This window comes from Centroberyx gerrardi, chromosome 1, assembly GCF_048128805.1.
Source record: "Centroberyx gerrardi isolate f3 chromosome 1, fCenGer3.hap1.cur.20231027, whole genome shotgun sequence".
Classification (NCBI taxonomy): domain Eukaryota; kingdom Metazoa; phylum Chordata; class Actinopteri; order Beryciformes; family Berycidae; genus Centroberyx; species Centroberyx gerrardi.
Window position 1 is genome coordinate 36750745 of NC_135997.1, and position 20449 is coordinate 36771193.

General features: G+C 48.4%; 1 protein-coding gene and 1 long non-coding RNA gene across 2 annotated transcripts; one reads left to right on the top strand and one right to left on the bottom strand.

Moving 5' to 3' along the window:
• Window positions 1-986: 986 nt before the first annotated feature.
• On the top strand, window positions 987-4610 carry LOC144539409 (uncharacterized). Its single transcript, XR_013504936.1, has 3 exons — window positions 987-1166; window positions 2543-2601; window positions 3912-4610. It is a non-coding gene; the product is annotated as an uncharacterized LOC144539409 (long non-coding RNA).
• A 9648-nt stretch (window positions 4611-14258) lies between these two features.
• LOC139912313 (kelch-like protein 10) lies at window positions 14259-20058 on the bottom strand. The gene is made up of 5 exons (XM_078284338.1): window positions 19907-20058; window positions 17891-18380; window positions 16459-17082; window positions 15433-15582; window positions 14259-14633 (listed from the first exon to the last, which is right to left on the bottom strand). The coding sequence occupies exons 1-5, from the start codon at window positions 20056-20058 to the stop codon at window positions 14259-14261; spliced, it is 1791 nt and encodes a 596-aa protein (XP_078140464.1).
• Window positions 20059-20449: the final 391 nt, after the last annotated feature.

Genomic DNA, 20449 nt, shown 5'->3' on the forward strand with positions numbered 1-20449 from the left:
CCTCTCCTCCTCTCTTTCTTCCCTCTCGTCACTCCCTCCTCAGCCTCTCCTCATCTTCTCTTCCCTCTCCTCTCCTCCTCTCCTCCTCCTCCCCTCCTCTCCTCTCCTCTTCTCTCTCTCTTCTCCTCTCCTCCCCCCTCTCCTCTCCTCTCTTCTCCTCCTCCCCTCCTCTTCCTCTCTCTCCTCTCTCTCCTCCCCTCTCTCCCTCCCCTCCCCTCCCCTCCTCTCCTCTCCTCCTGTCCCTCTCCTCTCTTCTCCTGTCCTCTCTCTCCTCTCCTCCCCTCTCTCCCCTCCCCTCCCCTCCTCTCCTCTCCTCTCCTCCTCCTCTCCTCCTCTCCTCTCCTCCTCCTCCCCTCCTCTCCTCTCCTCTCCTCTCCTCTCCTCTCCTCTCCTCCCCTCTCTCCTCTCTTCTCTCTCCTCCCCTCTCTCCCTCCCTCCCTCCTCTCCTCTCCTCTCCTCTCTCCTCTCCTCCTCCCCTCCTGTCCTCTCCTCTCCTCTCTTCTCCTCTCCTCCTCCCCTCCTCTCCTCTCCTGTCCTCTCTTCTCCTCCTCCCCCCCTCCCCTCCTCTCCTCCCCTCTCTCCCCTCCCCTCCCCTCCCCTCCTCTCCTCTCTTCTCCTCCTCCCCTCTCTCCCCCTCCCCTCCTCTCCTCTCCTCTCCTCCTCCCCTCTCTCCTCTCCTCTCCTCTCCTCTCCTCTCTTCCTCTCAGTAGTCAGAGTCTCCCCTCCACTCCGCCTACTGAAAGCTCCTTCATCACTTCCTGTATCGAGGAAGACGAGCAGGAGCACGAGACCAGCAGCCAGCCCCTCCATGAGTACGTGCACACACACACACACACACACACACACACACACACACACACTCCTGCACACTGACAGTTAGTGTCTGCAGTTTGTCTTTTCAAAGTGACTTTTATCGGGTGTAGAAACCTTTAATGAAAAGAAGAAGTCTTGATGTGAAAGTGTTTCTCCGTTCCTCTCAGCCACAGAGAGTTCCGGTTCTTCGTCTCGGTGTCTCTCTGGCTCCACCGGCTCCGACAGCGGCTGCGTCTCCTCCCACCTGCAGGAGGCGCTGGCCGAGGAGCCGAGCGCTCCCTGCCGGCCCCCCCCCCTCCTCCGGCGCCCCGCCCGGCGACAAGCAGCGTCTCAACGGCCAATACATTTCAGCTGTGAGTACCACAGACACGCTGACGATCTGATGTGAAGGTGCGCTCACACACGAGGGTTCATCGCCCGCTGAGGAGAGATGGCTCACACACGCCACACACACTTCTTTACTGCCGGTTGAAACTACGATTTTGCCGCTCAAAGTTCACCAAACATGAACTCTACGGCAAGAGGAAAACGCAAAATTGCTTCGCCAACGGAAACAAATGTTTGTCCATGTAGATTGGAAGTGAGTTGGAGGTGAATGTGCATTCTGTTCATGTGTGACCGCACCTTCACTATAGGGACTACAGGGAACGTCATGTACGACTTAAGGCTAGGTCACACTAGACGATCTTAACGCCCTTTTTGAACCGACCGGAGCTTCCTGTCGGGGGAACAAGCAGACCGGTGCTTTAGTCTGGACCGGCCTCGTCAGATCTGAACAGTCTGGTAGTGTGACCTGGGCTTTACCTGCAATATGAGGCTGTGATTAGTCCTGCAAAGTGTTTACTGAGACTAATGAAGACAGAGGTGATGTGGGGAACTTCTCTAACCTGCTCTGTTCTTCTCCTCTGTCTTCTCTAACCTGCTCTGTTCTTCTCTCACCTGCTCTGTTCTTCTCCTCTGTCTTCTCTAACCTGCTCTGTTCTTCTCCTCTTCTCTAACCTGCTCTGTTCTTCTCCTCTTCTCTAACCTGCTCTGTTCTTCTCTCACCTGCTCTGTTCTTCTCCTCTTCTCTCACCTGCTCTCCTCTTCTCTAACCTCTGCTCTCCTCTTCTCCTCTTCTCTCACCTGCTCTCCTCTTCTCTAACCTCTGCTCTCCTCTTCTCCTCTTCTCTCACCTGCTCTCCTGTTCTCTAACCTGTTCTCCTCTTCTCCTCTTCTCTAACCTGCTCTCCTCTTCTCTCACCTGTTCTCCTCTTCTCTCACCTGTTCTCCTCTTCTCTCACCTGTTCTCCTCTTCTCTCACCTGCTCTCCTCTTCTCCTCTTCTCTAACCTGCTCTCCCTCTTCTCTCACCTGTTCTCCTCTTCTCTCACCTGTTCTCCTCTCTCTTCACCTGTTCTCCTCTCTCTCACCTGCTCTCCTCTTCTCCTCTTCTCTAACCTGCTCTCCTCTTCTCTCTCCTCTTCTCCTCTTCTCTCACCTGCTCTCCTCTTCTCCTCTTCTCTCTCCTGCTCTCCTCTTCTCCTCTTCTCTAACCTGCTCTCCTCTTCTCTCTCCTCTTCTCCTCTTCTCTCACCTGCTCTCCTCTTCTCTCTCCTCTTCTCCTCTTCTCTCACCTGCTCTCCTCTTCTCCTCTTCTCTAACCTGCTCTCCTCTTCTCTCTCCTCTTCTCCTCTTCTCTCACCTGCTCTCCTCTTCTCCTCTTCTCTCACCTGCTCTCCTCCCTGCAGACTGCGGCTCCGGTCATCGGCCCGGCCACCATCGTGTGACTGCTGCTCACCTGCTCGCTGTAAGTGGACTCACACTCCGTCACACCACAAACACCCAGGAGTAACATCCAGTCCGGTCCTTTACCATGTGGAGGCGGAGAGTCTGCAGGTTTCATCCCAAACAAACACTGTCACGCTCCTGCAGCCGGAGAGGAGGAGCTGATCAGTCAGCTGTTTGTCCTCAGACTCTCTGTCCTCCATGAACCCTGGTGGTGAAGCGCTGGTCTACTACCTCGTCCAACACTAAATCATTCTCCAACTTGCTGTTCCACCCAAAAACATCACTCCTTTCCCTTCAGTTCTAAATTAAATTGATTTCTTGACTGCAAACTTCCCCGTAGGATTTGGAGTCAAGTCTCTGTCTCTAGTTTCATAGTTCTGGCTAAAAAAAAAAAATCATCTACTGGCAGAAATCCCAGATCCAGATCTCCACCAAAATCGAATCAGTTGTTCCTTGGCTCGAGGCCGATCTGTCCGCCAGATTTCATGGAAATCTGTTCATAAGTTTCTGAGAAATCCTGCTGACAGACAGACAGACTAACACACAGGTGAAAATATAACACAGAGGTAAAATAGCCATGTAAAAAATACAATAAAAGGCTTAAATGATCTAAACTTAAGGCCTTAAAAAGTGTTTAAATGTCTTGAATACAGTAATTAAAGGTCTTAATTTTTCACCATGTAATGACAGGTTTCATTTTTAATGAAGTTTTATTTTGATGCAGTTTTAACATTAGAACGTTATATCAACAGATTCTTTACATTCTGTGATATTTAGTGGAGGCAGAGTTGGAAAGTAAAGCAAACATGAATTATGTTGTTTCTCCAAAATGTCTTATCTTATGTTGCATTACATCACATCATTACATCACTGCAACAGCTGGTCCAGAGTTAGATGAATACTCAACATGATGCAGGCAGACAGACAGCTGGCCTTCATGTCCCCAAAGTTCAACCTGCTGCATGTTCTGCCTGTTTATAGTTTCTGAACTTCTGTTAGCTGTTTCATTTTATTTTTAATTGGTCTTAAATCTTAAGACCATCTGCTAACCCCTCTCTCTCTCATCTCTCTCTCTCTCTCTCTCTCTCTCTCTCTCTCTCTCTCTCTCTCTCTCTCTCTCTCTCTCCTCTCTCTCTCTCTCTCTCTCTCTCTCTCTCTCTCTCTCTCTCCCTCCCTCACTCACTAACTCTCTCTCTGTCTCTCCCTCACTCTCTCTCCCTCTCTCTCACTCTCTCTCTCTCCCTCCCTCCCACACTCTCTTCCCCCCCCCCCCTCTCTCTCTCTCTCTCTCTCCCCCCCCCCCCCCCTCTCTCTCTCTCTCTCCTGCAGGATGGAGACAGTCCAGCAGTTTGATCCAGACACTGAAGTCAGTTGGGACTTAAGCACTGTTAAAAACAAAACAAAAAAAAAAAAACTTCTGCTTTTGTATTGTTTTTGAAAAGAAAGTTGTTTTAAATATTCTTATATTTATCGTTGTTTCCTAAAGTCTGCTACAGTAGATGATTGTTGTGTAAATAATGTTGTAATAGTTTCTAATGTTCTGGCCGGCCGCTCAGCGGGGTTTGTGTAGTGTTGACGCCCGTCCTGCTGGTCCAGGGTCAGTCTGCTGGTCCAGGGTCAGTCTGCCTCCGGTCAGCTGGTCCAGGGTCAGTCTACTGGTCCAGGGTCAGTCTGCCTCCGGTCAGCTGGTCCAGGGTCAGTCTGCCTCCGGTCAGCTGGTCCAGGGTCAGTCTGCCTCCGGTCAGCTGGTCCAGGGTCAGTCTGCCTCCGGTCTACTGGTCCAGGGTCAGTCTGCCTCCAGTCAGCTGGTCCAGGGTCAGTCTGCCTCCGGTCAGCTGGTCCAGGGTCAGTCTGCCTCCGGTCAGCTGGTCCAGGGTCAGTCTGCCTCCGGTCAGCTGGTCAGAGTGACGTGTGAAGCTGATCCAGGATCAGCAGGACGAGTCGAGGTAGAGACTAACTGTACAGTGTGTGTAAATAGTTCTGATCTGTTTCTTACCTGTTCAATAAAAACGAATTGGTTCAAAAAAAGATGGTTTGCTTTAGACTTTGATTGTCAGGTGTGTCGTTGCCATGGTGATGTTGTGTTTAACCAGCTGTCCCTCAGTAGAGCTCCTCCCTCCTCCAACACTATGAAACGGTCCAGATGTCAGATTTTCACCAAAAGTGAATAATTTCTTCCGTGCCACATGACCAACTGGTTTCACATTTTCCTGACGGGACCTGAATGCGACACGAGATCTGCCTGTTCACATTCTACACACTTTAATCATTTGATCTGATGATCTCAACACCACATGACCAATCAGCTCTCTATCTGTTCAGTTTCAGTTAGTGCTGCTCTTCTACCGCTGGACCACTGGACCACTGGACCAGGGTCTGGTCTCTCCAGAGCCTCCGTGTTGTTTGATTGGTCCGATACTGGAGGGTTTGACTCTTCTTCTGCCTTCTGTCTGCTGATTGGCCACAAAGGCTGACGGTGTTGCGTGAATCTGTTATACTGTATGTCTTGATCTCTGAATCTCATGATCTTACACCACCAGTCTGAACCTGACTGAATGTTCTGTTTCATTCTCTTAAATCATTCTGATCTAAAGTCTTCTGCTGAAACGCTTGAAATGAGTTTCTTAGACAAATATAAATAGTGAAGTTGATCCTATGTATGAATTTCTTTCCAAAGCCTTTGCCTTTCCATCAAGGCAAAGTATCTAAAATATAAGATAGTTTTGATTTAACACTTTTTTTGGTTGCTGCATAATTCCATTTGTGTCATTTCATAGTTTTGAGTCTTTACTGTTATTATAAAATGTGGAAAATAGTTCAAAACAAAGAAAAATGAGGCAGTTATGGAAGGAGAGATTTATGCTTTATTCATGACTTAATATTGGACATCAGAGATTTGAATCAGATTTAGGCGCCATTATAATGAAAATGGAGACAGGTGTATCACACACACACACACACACAGTGTATCTACAGTGTCTGCTGGTCTGCTTCAGGATCACTGAAGTCTTTCCTCAGTCGGTTCAGTTTGAGCTCGTAGTTTTCCTTCAGCGCCGCCGCCAGCCGCGTCTTCATCCACTCCTGCAACACAGCACAGAGCGAGTGTGTGTGTGTGTGTGTGTGTGTGTGTGTGTGTGTGAGACAAGCTCTTTCCAGACATCATTTGAAGCGAGCCATACAGCCATGGAGTTAGTTTTGTATCTTTATTTTGAAAGTAAAAGAAAGGTTTTGAAACTAAAAAAAAGTTTGTCTCCCTGTCTGTCCTTCTGTCTGTCCTCCTCCTTCTCCAGTCATTTTCCTTTTTGAGAGCCACAGTCCAGAGACTTTGAGAGAACGAGTTCAGAAGCCGACTGAGATCAGTAGAGACACAAAGTTACTGAGGTTCTGCCTTCGATACGATCTGGATCTAGAGGAAAGACCGAAGAAGTCAGAAAACAAACCGAGCAGCAACATGACCAGCAGCTCGTCTCCACGCTGAGGCTGCTGGGACTTTTTAACAGCCGACAGCCCAAAAAATCCTCTTCTGAAGCCGTGACCCGCCGGCTCAGAGTGCTGCGCGTCTCCGCTGCTGTTTTCAGGTTGTGGGTTCGACTCCGACTCAGTCAGTGGATTTTAAAAGAGACACCCAGAGGAGAGACTGGGAAGATCTCTCTCCCACAGTTCTCCCCCCCTGACCTCCACAGAGATATGAGCAGGGGATTATGGGAGAGAAAACCACAGCCGGCTGAACTTTTACTGACATGGGAAGTTTCACTGGGTTCTTGCTGGTCTTGTTTGCAAGGCATCCGCCAGGCATTAAACAACCAAAAAACCTCAAAACACACATCTCTCTGTATCGGACCTGTCTAATATCTGTATGGGACCTGTCTAATATCTGTATGGGACCTGTCTAACATCTGTATGGGACCTGTCTAACATCTGTATGGGACCTGTCTAATATCTGTATGGGACCTGTCTGTAGCAGCCAGTATGGATTCCAGTCCTGACAGCAGCCTGTCTGTTGCTCTGGATCTCTTTGCAGTCTGTCCACGGTGTGTATTTCTGTGGATCTGCCTGTAGGAGGCGGTGTGTGTCGCTCTGTCAGCCGGTGTGTTTCCAGTCATGTTAAACACACGGCAGCAACACGCAGCAACAACATTTCTACAGAGAAACAGCTGCTGATCCTGCTGAGCTGTTTCTCAGTTTGGGTTTCATCACCTTCAGCATCTCATTTCTACAAGTGTTCACACTGCTGACAACAACAACATGGAGGCAGTAAGGAGGGAGACAGCCGGGGTTCGAACCAGCAACCTGTCACATGACAAGCAGCTGCTGATCTCACTGAGCTACAAGCAGCTGTGAAGCGTCATCCATCACATTATCTCTATCACAGTTCAAACTGCTGATGATGACGGTTTATCAACTGCTGATTTAAACAGAACAGCTTTTACTCAGAAACAGAGTGATAATTACAGCTGTTATGACAGAAGACAGACACTAGAAAAAAATGAAGTTTAAATAAAGTTTGTCTTTGTCTGTCTCTCTCTCTCTCTTTCAACCAGACTGACGGACAGTTAAAGACATTTTTAATCAACAAAGTTGAAAAAAGTAATTTTTCATCTTCACAGTGAGATCTGATGATGTTTTAGTTTATTATGAATCAGATTTATGTTGATTTACAGCAGAAATGTGAATTTTTTTAGCCTGGCTTTCCTGTGGGTGAGAGACATAGACAGAGAGAGAGAGAGAGAGAGAAAACAGAGAGTTTGGTGAAGATCCCGCTGTAAAAAGTTAAACCTGTCTCTCTCTCTCTCTGTCAGACAGACAGGTTTAACTTTTTACAGCGGGATCTTCACCAAACTCTCTGTTTTCTCTCTCTCTCTCTCTCTCTGTCTATGTCTCTCACCCACAGGAAAGCCAGGCTAAAAAAAGCAAAAATTAAGATACATTTTTCATCTTCACAGTTGGATCTGATGATGTTTCAGTTTTTTATGAATCAGATTTATGTTGATTTACAGCAGAAATGTAAAATGTTTTAGCTTGGCTTTAGTGCTGAGAAGATTAATCAATTCTAGTTTTTCAATTCTCTAGTACTGTTATTATAAAATGTGGAAAATAGTTCAAAACAAAGAAAAATGAGGCAGTTATGGAAGGAGAGATTTATGCTTTATTCATGACTTAATATTGGACATCAGAGATTTGAGTCAGATTTAGTCGCCATTATAATGAAAATGGAGACAGGTGTATCACACACACACACACACACACACACACACACACACACACACACAGTGTATCTACAGTGTCTGCTGGTCTGCTTCAGGATCACTGAAGTCTTTCCTCAGTCGGTTCAGTTTGAGCTCGTAGTTTTCCTTCAGCGCCGCCGCCAGCCGCGTCTTCATCCACTCCTGCAACACAGCACAGAGCGAGTGTGTGTGTGTGTGTGTGTGTGTGTGTGAGACAAGCTCTTTCCAGACATCATTTGAAGCGAGCCATACAGCCATGGAGTTAGTTTTGTATCTTTATTTTGAAAGTTAAAAAAAAGTTTTGAAAGTTTGGAAGCGAAAAAAAAGTTTTGAAAGTGAAAAAAATTTGTAGTTTTGAATTCATCTCCTTTCACTTACAATGTCCTGTTTTTAAAAATTCAAATCTCTTTTTCGTTCATTCAAATCTCATTTTACAACCTATCATCATAATAAGATAATCCAAGCCATCTCGATGTGATCGACCTGTCAATCACCTGTCGTTGCACGTTCTGACCACGCCCCCTTTCTTCTGCACCACACCCACAACAAAACAGGGCCAAAAATATTTGAATGGATGAAAAAGAGATGATTGTAAGAGAAAGATAAAGAATCCAAACTGTTTTTCACTTTCAAAACTCCAACTGACTGTTGGAGACTTTCCAGGAAACAGTCAGTCAGTGTTGTCAGTTGTGCTGCTGACTCACCAGTTGCTGCTGGGTCTGGACCAGTTTCCTCCGGACCAGAACCAGTTCACTGCTCCACACATCCTGTCTGTCTGCCTGTCTGTCTGCCTGTCTGTCTCCCTGTCTGTCCTCCTGTCTGTCTCCCTGTCTGTCCTCCTGTCTGTCCTCCTGTCTGTCCTCCTGTCTGTCCTTCTGTCTGTCCTCCTGTCTGTCTCCCTGTCTGTCCTCCTGTCTGTCTCCCTGTCTGTCCTCCTGTCTGTCCTCCCGTCTGTCCTCCTGTCTGTCCTGTCTGTCCTCCTGTCTGTCTCCCTGTCTGTCTCCCTGTCTGTCCTGTCTGTCTCCCTGTCTGTCCTGTCTGTCTCCCTGTCTGTCCTCCTGTCTGTCTGCCTGTCTGTCCTCCTGTCTGTCTCCCTGTCTGTCTCCCTGTCTGTCCTCCTGTCTGTCTCCCTGTCTGTCCTCCTGTCTGTCTCCCTGTCTGTCTCCCTGTCTGTCTGCCTGTCTGTCCTCCTGTCTGTCTGCCTGTCTGTCCTCCTGTCTGTCTCCCTGTCTGTCCTGTCTGTCTCCCAGTCTGTCCTCCTGTCTGTCCTCCCGTCTGTCCTCCCGTCTGTCTCCCTGTCTGTCTCCCTGTCTGTCCTCCTGTCTGTCCTCCCGTCTGTCCTCCCGTCTGTCTCCCTGTCTGTCTCCCTGTCTGTCCTCCTGTCTGTCCTCCCGTCTGTCCTCCCGTCTGTCTCCCTGTCTGTCTCCCTGTCTGTCCTCCTGTCTGTCCTCCCGTCTGTCCTCCCGTCTGTCTCCCTGTCTGTCTCCCTGTCTGTCCTCCTGTCTGTCTCCCTGTCTGTCCTCCTGTCTGTCTCCCTGTCTGTCCTGTCTGTCGTCCTGTCTGTCTCTGCCAGGCGGCTGCAGCAGGTCAGACAGCAGGTCGTAGGCTCCGCCTGCAGAGACAAGTCGTCCTCAGGTCAGATTTAAATATTTACAATCAGAATAATGTTTTTCCTCCTGGTGTTTGTTACCGAGGAAACGGGGGTTTCGGTGGAGGGTCCGGGGCCCGGTCCAGTGCCGCTCCACCAGGACCAGCAGGCCGCTGAGGGCCGAGGACAGCTGAGAGACGCTGGGGCGGGGCGGGGGGGTCCCGCCGGCCTGAAACACACACGCAGCTCTACATGTTAACAGACCTGGGACGAACACTTCAGAGCGTTTGTTTTAACCTGCTGAGGCTCCAGAGGGGCGGGGCTCGCTGCACCAGAGAGGTCAGAGAGTTTAGACAAACACCGGAGAGGTTTTAAAAGTCAATTTAGTTGAATTCACTGTGACTGAAAACTGACTGAGCTCTAACTGAATTGTCTCTGATGCGGTAAACCCCACCCGCCTGGTGCTCTAAGCAGCATAAAACAAACCAGAACAGTAATTTGTAAACTATTTGAACAGTCTTCAGCTGCAGCAGCTGGGGGTTCGGTGCCTTGCTCCACGGCACAGTGGCAGCAGTAGTTGAGGGAGGAGAGAGTTTTATTTGTTCACCTTCAACACCCAAATTTCCCAGCCGGTCCTCAGCTGCCGCCCGTAGAGTTGACTGACCCGCAGGGATCCGGTGCCGCGGCCCGGGTCGGACCGGGCTCCGCACCCCCCAGGCGGGCCGCCCCGCCGGGGGGGAGGAGCGGCCCGGACCGGCCGGCCAGACTCCTCCTGTGAGCGCTGAGCGGCCGCATGCAGATCTACAGAGAGAGAGAGAGAGGAGGGTGAGGTGTTTTCCTTGAACAATCCTGCCATCTAGTGGTGAAACTCTGCAGCTCCTTCACTTCAGAGCAGGGAGGGAAACATGAAGCCGACAGTCTGCAGGTTTCACTCTACAGCAGCTGACTCACTGATTTTTACTTTCAAGTCCCCATGAAATGAACTCCCATTACTGTTAAAGCTGCCCTGAGGTTAAAGCTGACCTGAGGTCAGAGCCAGCAGTCTGCTGCTCCGCTCCATCAGCTGTGACTCTCTGAGGCATTCTGACTCCAGGAGCCAGAGGGGTGGAGTCAGGCGGGACGGGGTGTCCGGCCCCCGGGCGGGACCGGCCCGACCGAGCCTCTGCGGGACCGGCTCCTCCGACCGGCTGCGGGTCCGCCCGCTGTCCGACCGCTCCGGGTTCGACTCCCCGCTCAGCCTGAAGGAGACTCTGCCTTTGATCCTGGAGCGTCCGGAGCGCAGAGAGGAGCGAGGAGGAGGAGCTGCAGGAGGGAGGTGTAACACCCAAACATCTGTCAACAGGCTTCATCTGCTGTATATATTAAAGTTATAATCCATGACTTTTCCCTCTAACTCTCTGTCTGTCCTGCTCCTCTCTCTCTCTCTCTGACTCAACAGTGATCTCCAGGTCATGAATCTTCTTCTGTCTGTTCTGAACAGCCGGTGTCTGGTCGCTCTTTCCTGCCGCACAGGAAGTGATGCGTTTTACGTTTCCGTGTTTTTTTGGAATCAACAGAAGAAGAAGAACTGGGTAGTGAGCATGAGCAGTGATAGCCACCATGGCTGAACAGACAGAGCAAAAGAGAAACTCACACTGCATCAACAGGAAATCCAAGCTCCGCCCACACTGTTTGATTGACAGGTGATCTGTGGGAAGAGCAGTGCAGAAACACCACAGTGAGGCTGAGGGAGGAAGATGGAGGCTAATCTTAACTCTTACCATCGTCAGCGCTCTTCATCTTGATTTTCTATCCAAGTCTCTGTTTAAAAACAGACAAAGAAGGTTTTAAATCAATGTGGGATATTTTCATACTGTACAACATGTGGAATACTCTGTGTATTGAACCATAAAGCTCAGAATGCTATGCTCATATCATCACATCGCTGTTGTCATGTGAAAACCTCCTAACTCCAATCTTGGTGATTGTTCAAACCACATTATATAACCTGAGAACAAGTCTGTTTTCTTAGTTGCTGAAAGGTTCATATTTTGGAGATATGAGGTTTTCACCGGGCAGCGAGGATGTGAACATACTGTCTACTACTGTGCTGACAACAGTAGTGCTGTAGTAGTAGTAGTAGTAGTAGTGGTAGTAGTAGTAGTAGTGGTAGTAGTAGTAGTAGTAGTAGTGGTAGTAGTAGTAGTAGTGGTAGTAGTAGTAGTAGTAGTAGTAGTAGTAGTAGTAGTGGTAGTAGTAGTAGTAGTGGTAGTAGTGGTAGTAGTAGTAGTAGTAGTGGTAGTAGTGGTAGTAGTAGTAGTAGTAGTAGTAGTAGTAGTAGTAGTAGTGGTAGTAGTAGTAGTAGTAGTAGTAGTAGTAGTAGTAGTAGTAGTAGTGGTAGTAGTAGTAGTAGTAGTAGTGGTAGTAGTAGTAGTAGTGGTAGTAGTAGTAGTAGTAGTGGTAGTAGTGGTAGTAGTAGTAGTAGTAGTAGTGGTAGTAGTAGTATAATAGTAGTAGTAGTGGTAGTAGTAGTAGTATAATAGTAGTAGTAACAATAGTATTATTATTAATGAGAACAGCAGGGAGACAAGATAAAGAGAGGGACAGTAAACGGAGGACGCAGTGTGTTGGAACCTTCATCAGATCTCCTCAGCCTCCTGTCTCCTGTCTCCTCAGCCTCCTGTCTCCTCAGCCTCCTGTCTCCTGTCTCCTCAGCCTCCTGTCTCCTCAGCCTCCTGTCTCCTCAGCCTCCTGTCTCCTCAGCCTCCTGTCTCCTCAGCCTCCTGTCTCCTGTCTCCTCAGCCTCCTGTCTCCTCAGCCTCCTGTCTCCTGTCTCCTCAGCCTCCTGTCTCCTCAGCCTCCTGTCTCCTCAGCCTCCTGTCTCCTCAGCCTCCTGTCTCCTCAGCCTCCTGTCTCCTGTCTCCTCAGCCTCCTGTCTCCTCAGCCTCCTGTCTCCTGTCTCCTCAGCCTCCTGTCTCCTCAGCCTCCTGTCTCCTCAGCCTCCTGTCTCCTCAGCCTCCTGTCTCCTCAGCCTCCTGTCTCCTGTCTCCTCAGCCTCCTGTCTCCTCAGCCTCCTGTCTCCTGTCTCCTCAGCCTCCTGTCTCCTCAGCCTCCTGTCTCCTCAGCCTCCTGTCTCCTCAGCCTCCTGTCTCCTGTCTCCTCAGCCTCCTGTCTCCTCAGCCTCCTGTCTCCTGTCTCCTCAGCCTCCTGTCTCCTGTCTCCTCAGCCTCCTGTCTCCTCAGCCTCCTATCTCCTCAGCCTCCTGTCTCCTCAGCCTCCTGTCTCCTGTCTCCTCAGCCTCCTGTCTCCTCAGCCTCCTGTCTCCTGTCTCCTCAGCCTCCTGTCTCCTGTCTCTTCAGCCTCCTGTCTCCTCAGCCTCCTGTCTCCTGTCTCCTCAGCCTCCTGTCTCCTCAGCCTCCTGTCTCCTCTCAGATTCCCTCACCGCCTTCTGGCACCAGATCCAGCAGCCGGTCCAGGAAGCCTGCCAGGTGTCGGCAGTGTGGAGGTCTGTGGTCGAGCTGCAGATCCATACAGGTGCTTCACTTCCTGGTAGCAGTGCGGTGTTTGTGGTTGTCAAGGAGACAGTTTGTCTTAGTTAAAGCACGCAGGCGGCTGTCTGTCTGTCTAGTTAAACAGCAGAGGTGAGGAGAGCAGGCTGGAACCAAACATGCTAACAGATATTATATTACAAAACACTTTGACTTGATAAAAAACAATTTCTGGAGTTACTTTTGTGTCTTTATTTTGAAAGTGAAAGAAAAATGAAATGAAAATAAAGGTTTGTATGACGGCGTATTAGAGAAGGTTAGAGAAACAGCAGAGAGCAGAGGGGGGTCTCGAGTCACATGACTAGGACTCAAGTCAGAATTGAGACTTGACTTGACTTGGGTTCTGGTGACTTGGGACTTGACTCTGACTTGTACTTTGATGACTTGAAAAGGTTTCTAAAGTCTTGACTTGAGATCTTGTGTTTGTGTAAATGACTTAGATTGAAAGTGATGAGATTTGTTCCAGCGGACGACTGAATTTAAATTCTGTTTTCTGAATTTGTATGGAATGATTGAATTTATTGAAGTTGAAACTGATTATAGAAATCAAACTCATGATGCTCTTACCAAGTTTTTATCCTATTAAAACCATATTGCATTGAAAAGTCCTAGATATTTAGTTTTCTTTAAGATATTAAATTGATACTGGACTCTTGATTTGTTCTGACTTGACTTGCTGTTCTACATTTAGACTTGAGACTTGATTGAGACTTGAGCCTCAAGACTTGAGACTGACTTGGAACTGGAGCAAAGTTGAGAATGAGTATCCTCCATTTAATCAGTTAAAGGTTGAACTGAACAGCCTGTGAACCTCCATCTGTGAATTTTACAAGGTGATTGATAACTCTGCACATTTGCATGTTCTGCACAGATTTATGCACACGTTACCTCCATCTGTAAATCTGATAATATGAATATCTTACAGTTCATATTTGCCTGTCTGGACACATCTGTGAATATATGTCTCCCACCTGGTACACACAATAACAGGAGTAGCTAGTGATACACACCTACACACTCTGCTTCAGCCTATATATTTCCCCCCTGCACAGGGAGGTAAGAGGTCAGAGGTCAGGCTCAGCCACACTGAAGCTGGTAGGGGTTCTGTGTGTGTTGCTCCGGGACTCTTCAGCCGGTGGATGCTCACTGTTATGGGAGCTTGAACTCTTGTCTTGTAACACAAAGTTAACAAACACACAACACAAACTGAAAAAATCTTAGAAATTATTAGAATAACAATAGAACCACTCCTGTTAGATGCACAGAATGAATGTAATGTATTTACAAACGCCAGTCTATGCCAAGGTGGACGAGGCGGGACTGGGCTAAAAAAGGCCTATCCAGATGTTAGACGGATCCCCCCCCGTCTCGCCGGCGGCTCCTCGGCGGCGGGGAGCGGCGGGGCGGCGCGAGGCGCGGCGTACTCGGACACGTTGGGCAGTCCGTGCGCCACGCAGCAGCCGAGCGCGCAGCGGGAGATCTCCATGTCGTGGGCCTCCTGCCACTCGTCGGCGTTCTGGTCGTAGCGCTCCACGGTGACGTAGGTGACCGAGCCGTCGAAGCCTCCGACCACGAACAGCTGGTCGTCCACCACCTCGATGCCGAAGTTGCTGCGCCGCTGCAGCATGGCGGGCACGGCGCGCCACCTGTCGCTCGGCGGGTCGTAGGCCTCGGCGCTGCGCAGGCGGTCGGTGCCGTCGAAGCCGCCCACCTAGGAGAGGAGAGGTGGATTCTGGGTCAGAAGTTTAAATCTGAGGTGGGGCTGGTGCTGCGTTCAGGAGCTACGTGCAGCCGCAGCGGTTCTCAACCTTTTTGCCTCGTGACCCCTTAAAACGAAGCGCTGCCGACTCTTAAAGACTGTCCAACCAGAGAATGATTTTCCTTTTTCAGGTCGCTTCATTTGATTATCAGAGGAGGCAGAGATAAGAAAAAAGCAAAAATTAGAGAAAAACTTAAAAAAAATAGACATAATAATGAATTTGTATAATATAATTTTTTTCTCCATATCCTATAAATCATCTTGCGACCTGCCAAAATTATCTTCCGACCCCCTGGAGGGTCCCAACCCCCAGGTTGAGAACCACTGCGCTATGTGCATTAAAACTCTCCCCTGAAACCCAGACCAATGAAACTGTTTTAGTGTTGGCAGATCTGAAAGGCAGAGTCACCCACCACACCTGTTCAGTGGTAGAGAAACTCTGGGAAACATTACTGCTTCAAATGAAGAATTAATTTACAAATAATTGAACAATGAAATTAATAAATTAAAATGAAATGCTGTTGTAGGTTTTCTAGATTGTTTTCCCGCACCTGTGGCCATCAAATCAGTGGTGAACGACACTGACTAAAAGGCCAATATCGGCCCGATATATCGGTCTAACTCCACTTGAAACCACCGAACCAAACGCTCCCAAACGTTCCCGTCCCTCCAGTCCTCTGGTGTCTGACTGCAGTCCGCTCTGTGTGTCAGAGCGTTACACGAGTCTCCTCAGAGTTTGTGCGCTCCTTACTGCGTAGACGCGCTCTCTGTAGGCGATGACGCCCACGCCGCTGCGCCTGCTGCTCATGGCGGCGATCAGCGTCCAGCGGTTGGTCTCCGGGTCGTAGCGCTCAGCTGTCGCCAGGGGCCCGTTCCCGCTGAACCCGCCGCAGATGTACACCTAGGGAGAGTTAAAGGGGCGGTACGTAATCTGTGATCTTTTATAGACCTCTGCTGGCGACCAATAGGAATTACAACAACATCGACTGCAGGCCTCAGCTTACGGCGGCCTGTGATTGACACAAACAATAGAGTCACATTTTCACAATAGAGAGGAGTAAGCAAGTAATTAGAGCAGAGATCCAGTAGAAATGTCTGGTGAAGAGCTAACACACCCCCATGCTAAATACTGGAATAATAAAACTGCTTTGTCATTTGCTTTTTTGTCTTGAGAACGAGGCTTTTTAACCTTCAGAGATGAAATGTCTTTCGATGCGGGTACTCTCTCTCTCTCACAATCTTTCTATCTTTCTTTCTATCTCTACTTTAACTGTCAAATTAAGGCGAAAATGCCGAAAACCCCAAATGTGCGAGGGGTTCAACTTGTGCTGATATTAGATAAAATGAGACAAATTTGCGGATGTTTGGTTCAATGCTAAATCAGCTACTTAGGTTTGTCCTGTTTTTCTCTCATTATCGCCTAGGTTAACATTAACTTTGGAGAACATTATCTTTAGGAGAAATTGACTTTGGCTGCACATTATTGAACACAGAAGGTGAAAAAGTTACTGTGGCAGTGGTTTGGTTAGTGACGCCTTTACACTCTACTTAAGGTGCACCTGAAGTCTTCATGGTGCAACTTAACAAAGACACAAGCTAACTTGTTCCAATATAATGTTTATGTGAGTGGCTCAATAGTTATTAAAGGAGAAGGGGGCATTTTGTACTAACTTTCCCAGTTTGGGAGTCAAGCTGGCAGTGTCATGCTTCTGTAACCTCTGTGTTCTCGCCTCCCTGAGCTACAGCTGTGCGTTGAGTTAGTTCTAGCTCCGCCCACCTTGCCGTTGAGTGTTGTGGCGCTGGCGTCGCTCCTCTGCTCGTGCATGGGCGGGAGCGCCGTCCACTGATTGGTCTTGGGATCGTAGCGCTCGGCGGTGCGGAGCCGATTGCGTCCATCGTAGCCTCCCATGGCGTAGATATAGCCGTTCAGCACAGCCACGCTGATATTGCGGCGGCGTTCGTACATGGGCGCCACCTGGTGCCAGGTGCGGGTGCTGAGGTCGAACTTCCGCACGCTGTTGAAATGCTCCACTGCGTCGAAGCCTCCGGCGCAGTAGACGACGCCGTTGAGGAACGCGGCGCCGTGGTAAGCCCGAGGACTCTCCTCGGCGTGGGTCACGTTGACCCAGCGGTCGGCGCGTGGATCGTACGCCTCGATGCTGTCGATCGGGCCGACGCCGCTGCTCCAGCCTCCGATGGCCAACAGGACGGCGTGGGGCAGCCGCGGGCGGGTCAGAGGGTTGTGGACATCAGCAGAGTTGGACTGTCTGCTTATGGTGAAATCGTAGATGGCCCTCTGGACGTTGGTGATGATCGGGTTGCACTCGGCGCTCTCCTTCACCAGAGTGTTTTTCTTCGCGTTGTTCAGGAAGTAGTCGGCGGTCATCAAGCCCAGGCGGACCTGCACAGACACGAGAAGACACAAGTTAGAAATTAAACAGTCTAAACAGATTTGTGACATGAGGCAGATATCTGGGAATATATTCCATAATTCTATAATATTCCAAACACACAGGAATATTTGTTGCATTTGTCATCTGTAGCTTTGACCCTTGCACTCGTTGCACTCCCAAATATTTGATCTAGGAATTCAACTTCATGATACTGTAGTGTTGAGTCCGCTCTCCAGAACTGACATCTTGGATTTGTCTTGGACTCGTGGCAATTTTGTCTTTTCGTGGTCTCGGCCATTACTGGATGTTGAATTTTTCCTGCCTCCCAAACTTTTCTAAAACAATTCAGATATTTTCTCCACCTGGGCCACCTTTGTTTGTTTTGTCCCCAGCACTACAAACAATTCAAGAGATTATATCTAATTCTAATATGTGGCGGTCCTCGAACTTCTATTCATTGATTAGTCAAAATCATGCATTGATTAGTTGGATGTTGAAGGGGTTAGTGCACAGCTCCTGCAGATATCTCTGTTCATCCTTAAGAAACTCATTATTTTTGCATTTGGAAAGACCTGCATACTCTTTATTGTCTGTTTTGGTCTTCAGTAGGACTCGATTTGTTCTGGTCTCAGTCTTGACTTGGACTCGACTCCCTTTGGACCTGGTCCTGGAATTGACTTGGACTCGACTAAAGTGGTCTTGACTACCACCCTGATTATACTATTGCTCTCAGGCTAAGACCATCATCTAAATGCCAAAGATGTTAAAATAAACAGAAAATAGTGACAGCTTCCTTACTGTCCATCCCTCAGTTACCTTGGGCAGCAGCACAGAGATGTGACCTTCACGTTCCTCAGGCGAGTGGCCGATCCAGCGGAGCGCGGCCTCGAACACCGCGGTCTCCTGCTTGGCGTTGAGATCGTCCCGCTCGAGGATGTCCGCCAGCTGCTGCAGAGAGAGCGTCAAGAACTCTTCGGAGGCAGCGGCGATCTCCTCAAAGTGGCGCAGGATGAACCGGAAGGCCTTGTTCCTCAGGTCGGGACAGTAGTAGACGTCCGCGAACTTCCAGATGCCGATGCAGTTCTGCGGGCAGAGCTGCTGCTCCAGGAACTCGCAGCAGGTGCGTACGGCGCCCATGACGCAGAGCTGGTCCGCCGCCGCCAACAGCTCCTCCACGTTCTCCTCGGTCACCGGGACAGAGCGGGTGTAGGCGAACTCGAGGAGGAGGCGCATCGTGTCGGCCGACACGCCGGCGATGTCGTAGAGCCGCTGCTCTGCGGACGACCAGCCGTGGGTGAAGAGAGCGCTGTGGGGTCAGGAGGGAGAGGAGAGCAGAGGATTACTTTGGGGATGTAGTTTTCTTTCAAGATGTCCTACATGTGCACATGTAGGACCCACACACACACACACACACACACAAACACACAAACACACAAACACACACGCAATCAGGCCTCATATCTTCAAAGGAAAATACCAATGTCATTTACTTCTGTCTATATCCAGTTTACATTTCTCCCAATCATTTTGTAATGTATGCTGTATGTAATTAGATTTTTTTAGATTTACTTTTACTTGTTTTTTGTTGTTATATTTTTTGTTTTTTCGGCATTTTATTCAAAGACCCCCGAAATAAAAAGCCGTGGATGTGGCAGTAAAGTGTTTTGAGGATTATTTCCTGGAGGAGACTCATTTCTTCCTGTGGTGTCAGCTGACTGACAGGCAGCAGAGCGGAGATGAAAACACTCAGAAATGAGGAGAAAACAGAAAGTTTGGCTTCATGTTTCCTGTGATGGATTCTCTCGCTCTGTGGAAGTTTGTTTTTCATACCGGACAAGAAGGAATGAAGGAGGAGAACGAGCGCTGATATCTGAACTATGCTGACTGTGTGCAGTTAAACTTAAAGGAATAGTTCACCCAAAAATGAAAATTCAGTCATTATCTCCTCACCCCCATGCCAGCTGAAACTCGGATGAAGCTTGTTAGTCCATACAGCGCCCTGAGCTCCACAGAGAACGGCGTAGTAATAGTAATATATAGTTAATATGGGTGCTCACTTATTGAATTTGCTGATTAAATACAAAGCAATTGGTTTAAAACAGTATTTCTACCTATTTAAAATCTCACGCTTTTATTTTGAAGGCTAAACGGCCAAACCGGAAGTCTTGTTTCTGGTAATTCGAGGAAGAGTTCCACATGTAGTTCTCCTTGTTCTTGTATCTTGGTGCGCGCAAACGTGAACCTTTCAACAGCTGGAGTGGCTTTCAGCTAAATAATGTAAATGTCTTTTCAAGTCACTTTGGGATCGTTTGGCTTGGAGACTTGCATCATGCTGGACGAGCTGCATGGAGACATTTTATGGTTATTTGCCGTTATTTTTTAAGTCAAGTCAGGTCCAGCAACTTCAGTTGTTTTGGAGAAGCTTCTACGCCGTTCCGCTGTGGAGCTCGGGGCGCAAACTGCATCCGAGTTTCAGCTGGCATGGGGGGGGAGGAGATAGTGACTGAATTTTCATTTTTGGGTGAACTATTCCTTTAAAAGCATCCTTAAAAAATGTGAGTACTATTTGTGATGTGTTTGCTCTCTCTTGTGTTCTTTAGGTCCTTTTAAAGCACAATGTGACAAACCTGTTCTGTTAAAAGCGTAGAAACAATGTGACTTGACTTAAAGAGAAGGAACGCAGTTAGAAACGATGCAGTGAGGCCGTTTTCTGGTTTTGTTTTTCAGATTCAGTTGATTCACTATCATCATTTTGGAGGCATGCTTTTGTTTTCCTTCTTATTTAAAGAGGAGAACCTCACCGACATCTCCTGGCTGAGATAACCGACTCACCGGAAGTATGAGCTGCAGCTGCAGAGGATGATCTTGTGGGCGTTAAATTCGACGCCGTCGACTCTGAGCACGGCGTCGCACAGTTTCCCCTCCAGACGCAGCTCATTAAACACTGAGCCTGAGCTGTTTGACGCTTTGTCTCGTTTGTTCATTTTGTTTCATCGATCAATACGATATCATTTACTCTTATGTCCTTCTCACAGAGCGGTTTCATCAGTTTCTGCATGTGAGAATCATGAACCTTCAAGCTTCTCTCGGTCAGATTCTGTGGCTCTTTATTGCATCACAAAGCCTCATGATAAACAGAAATTAAAGCAGTGGATATTATAGTAAGACAGAAATACAACTAAAAACACAATGTCATTATTTTCATGATTTATTTTATAGTGTGATACCGTTTTTACTCCAACAACAGCTTACTATAATGTAATTAAGGCCATGAAAACAGAATAAAATTGTAGGAGATCTTCATCATGTTCACATGCAGCTCAGTCAACTGATCTTGCATTTTTGCTCCAAAGTGCAAAGTGGGTTTTTGACTTC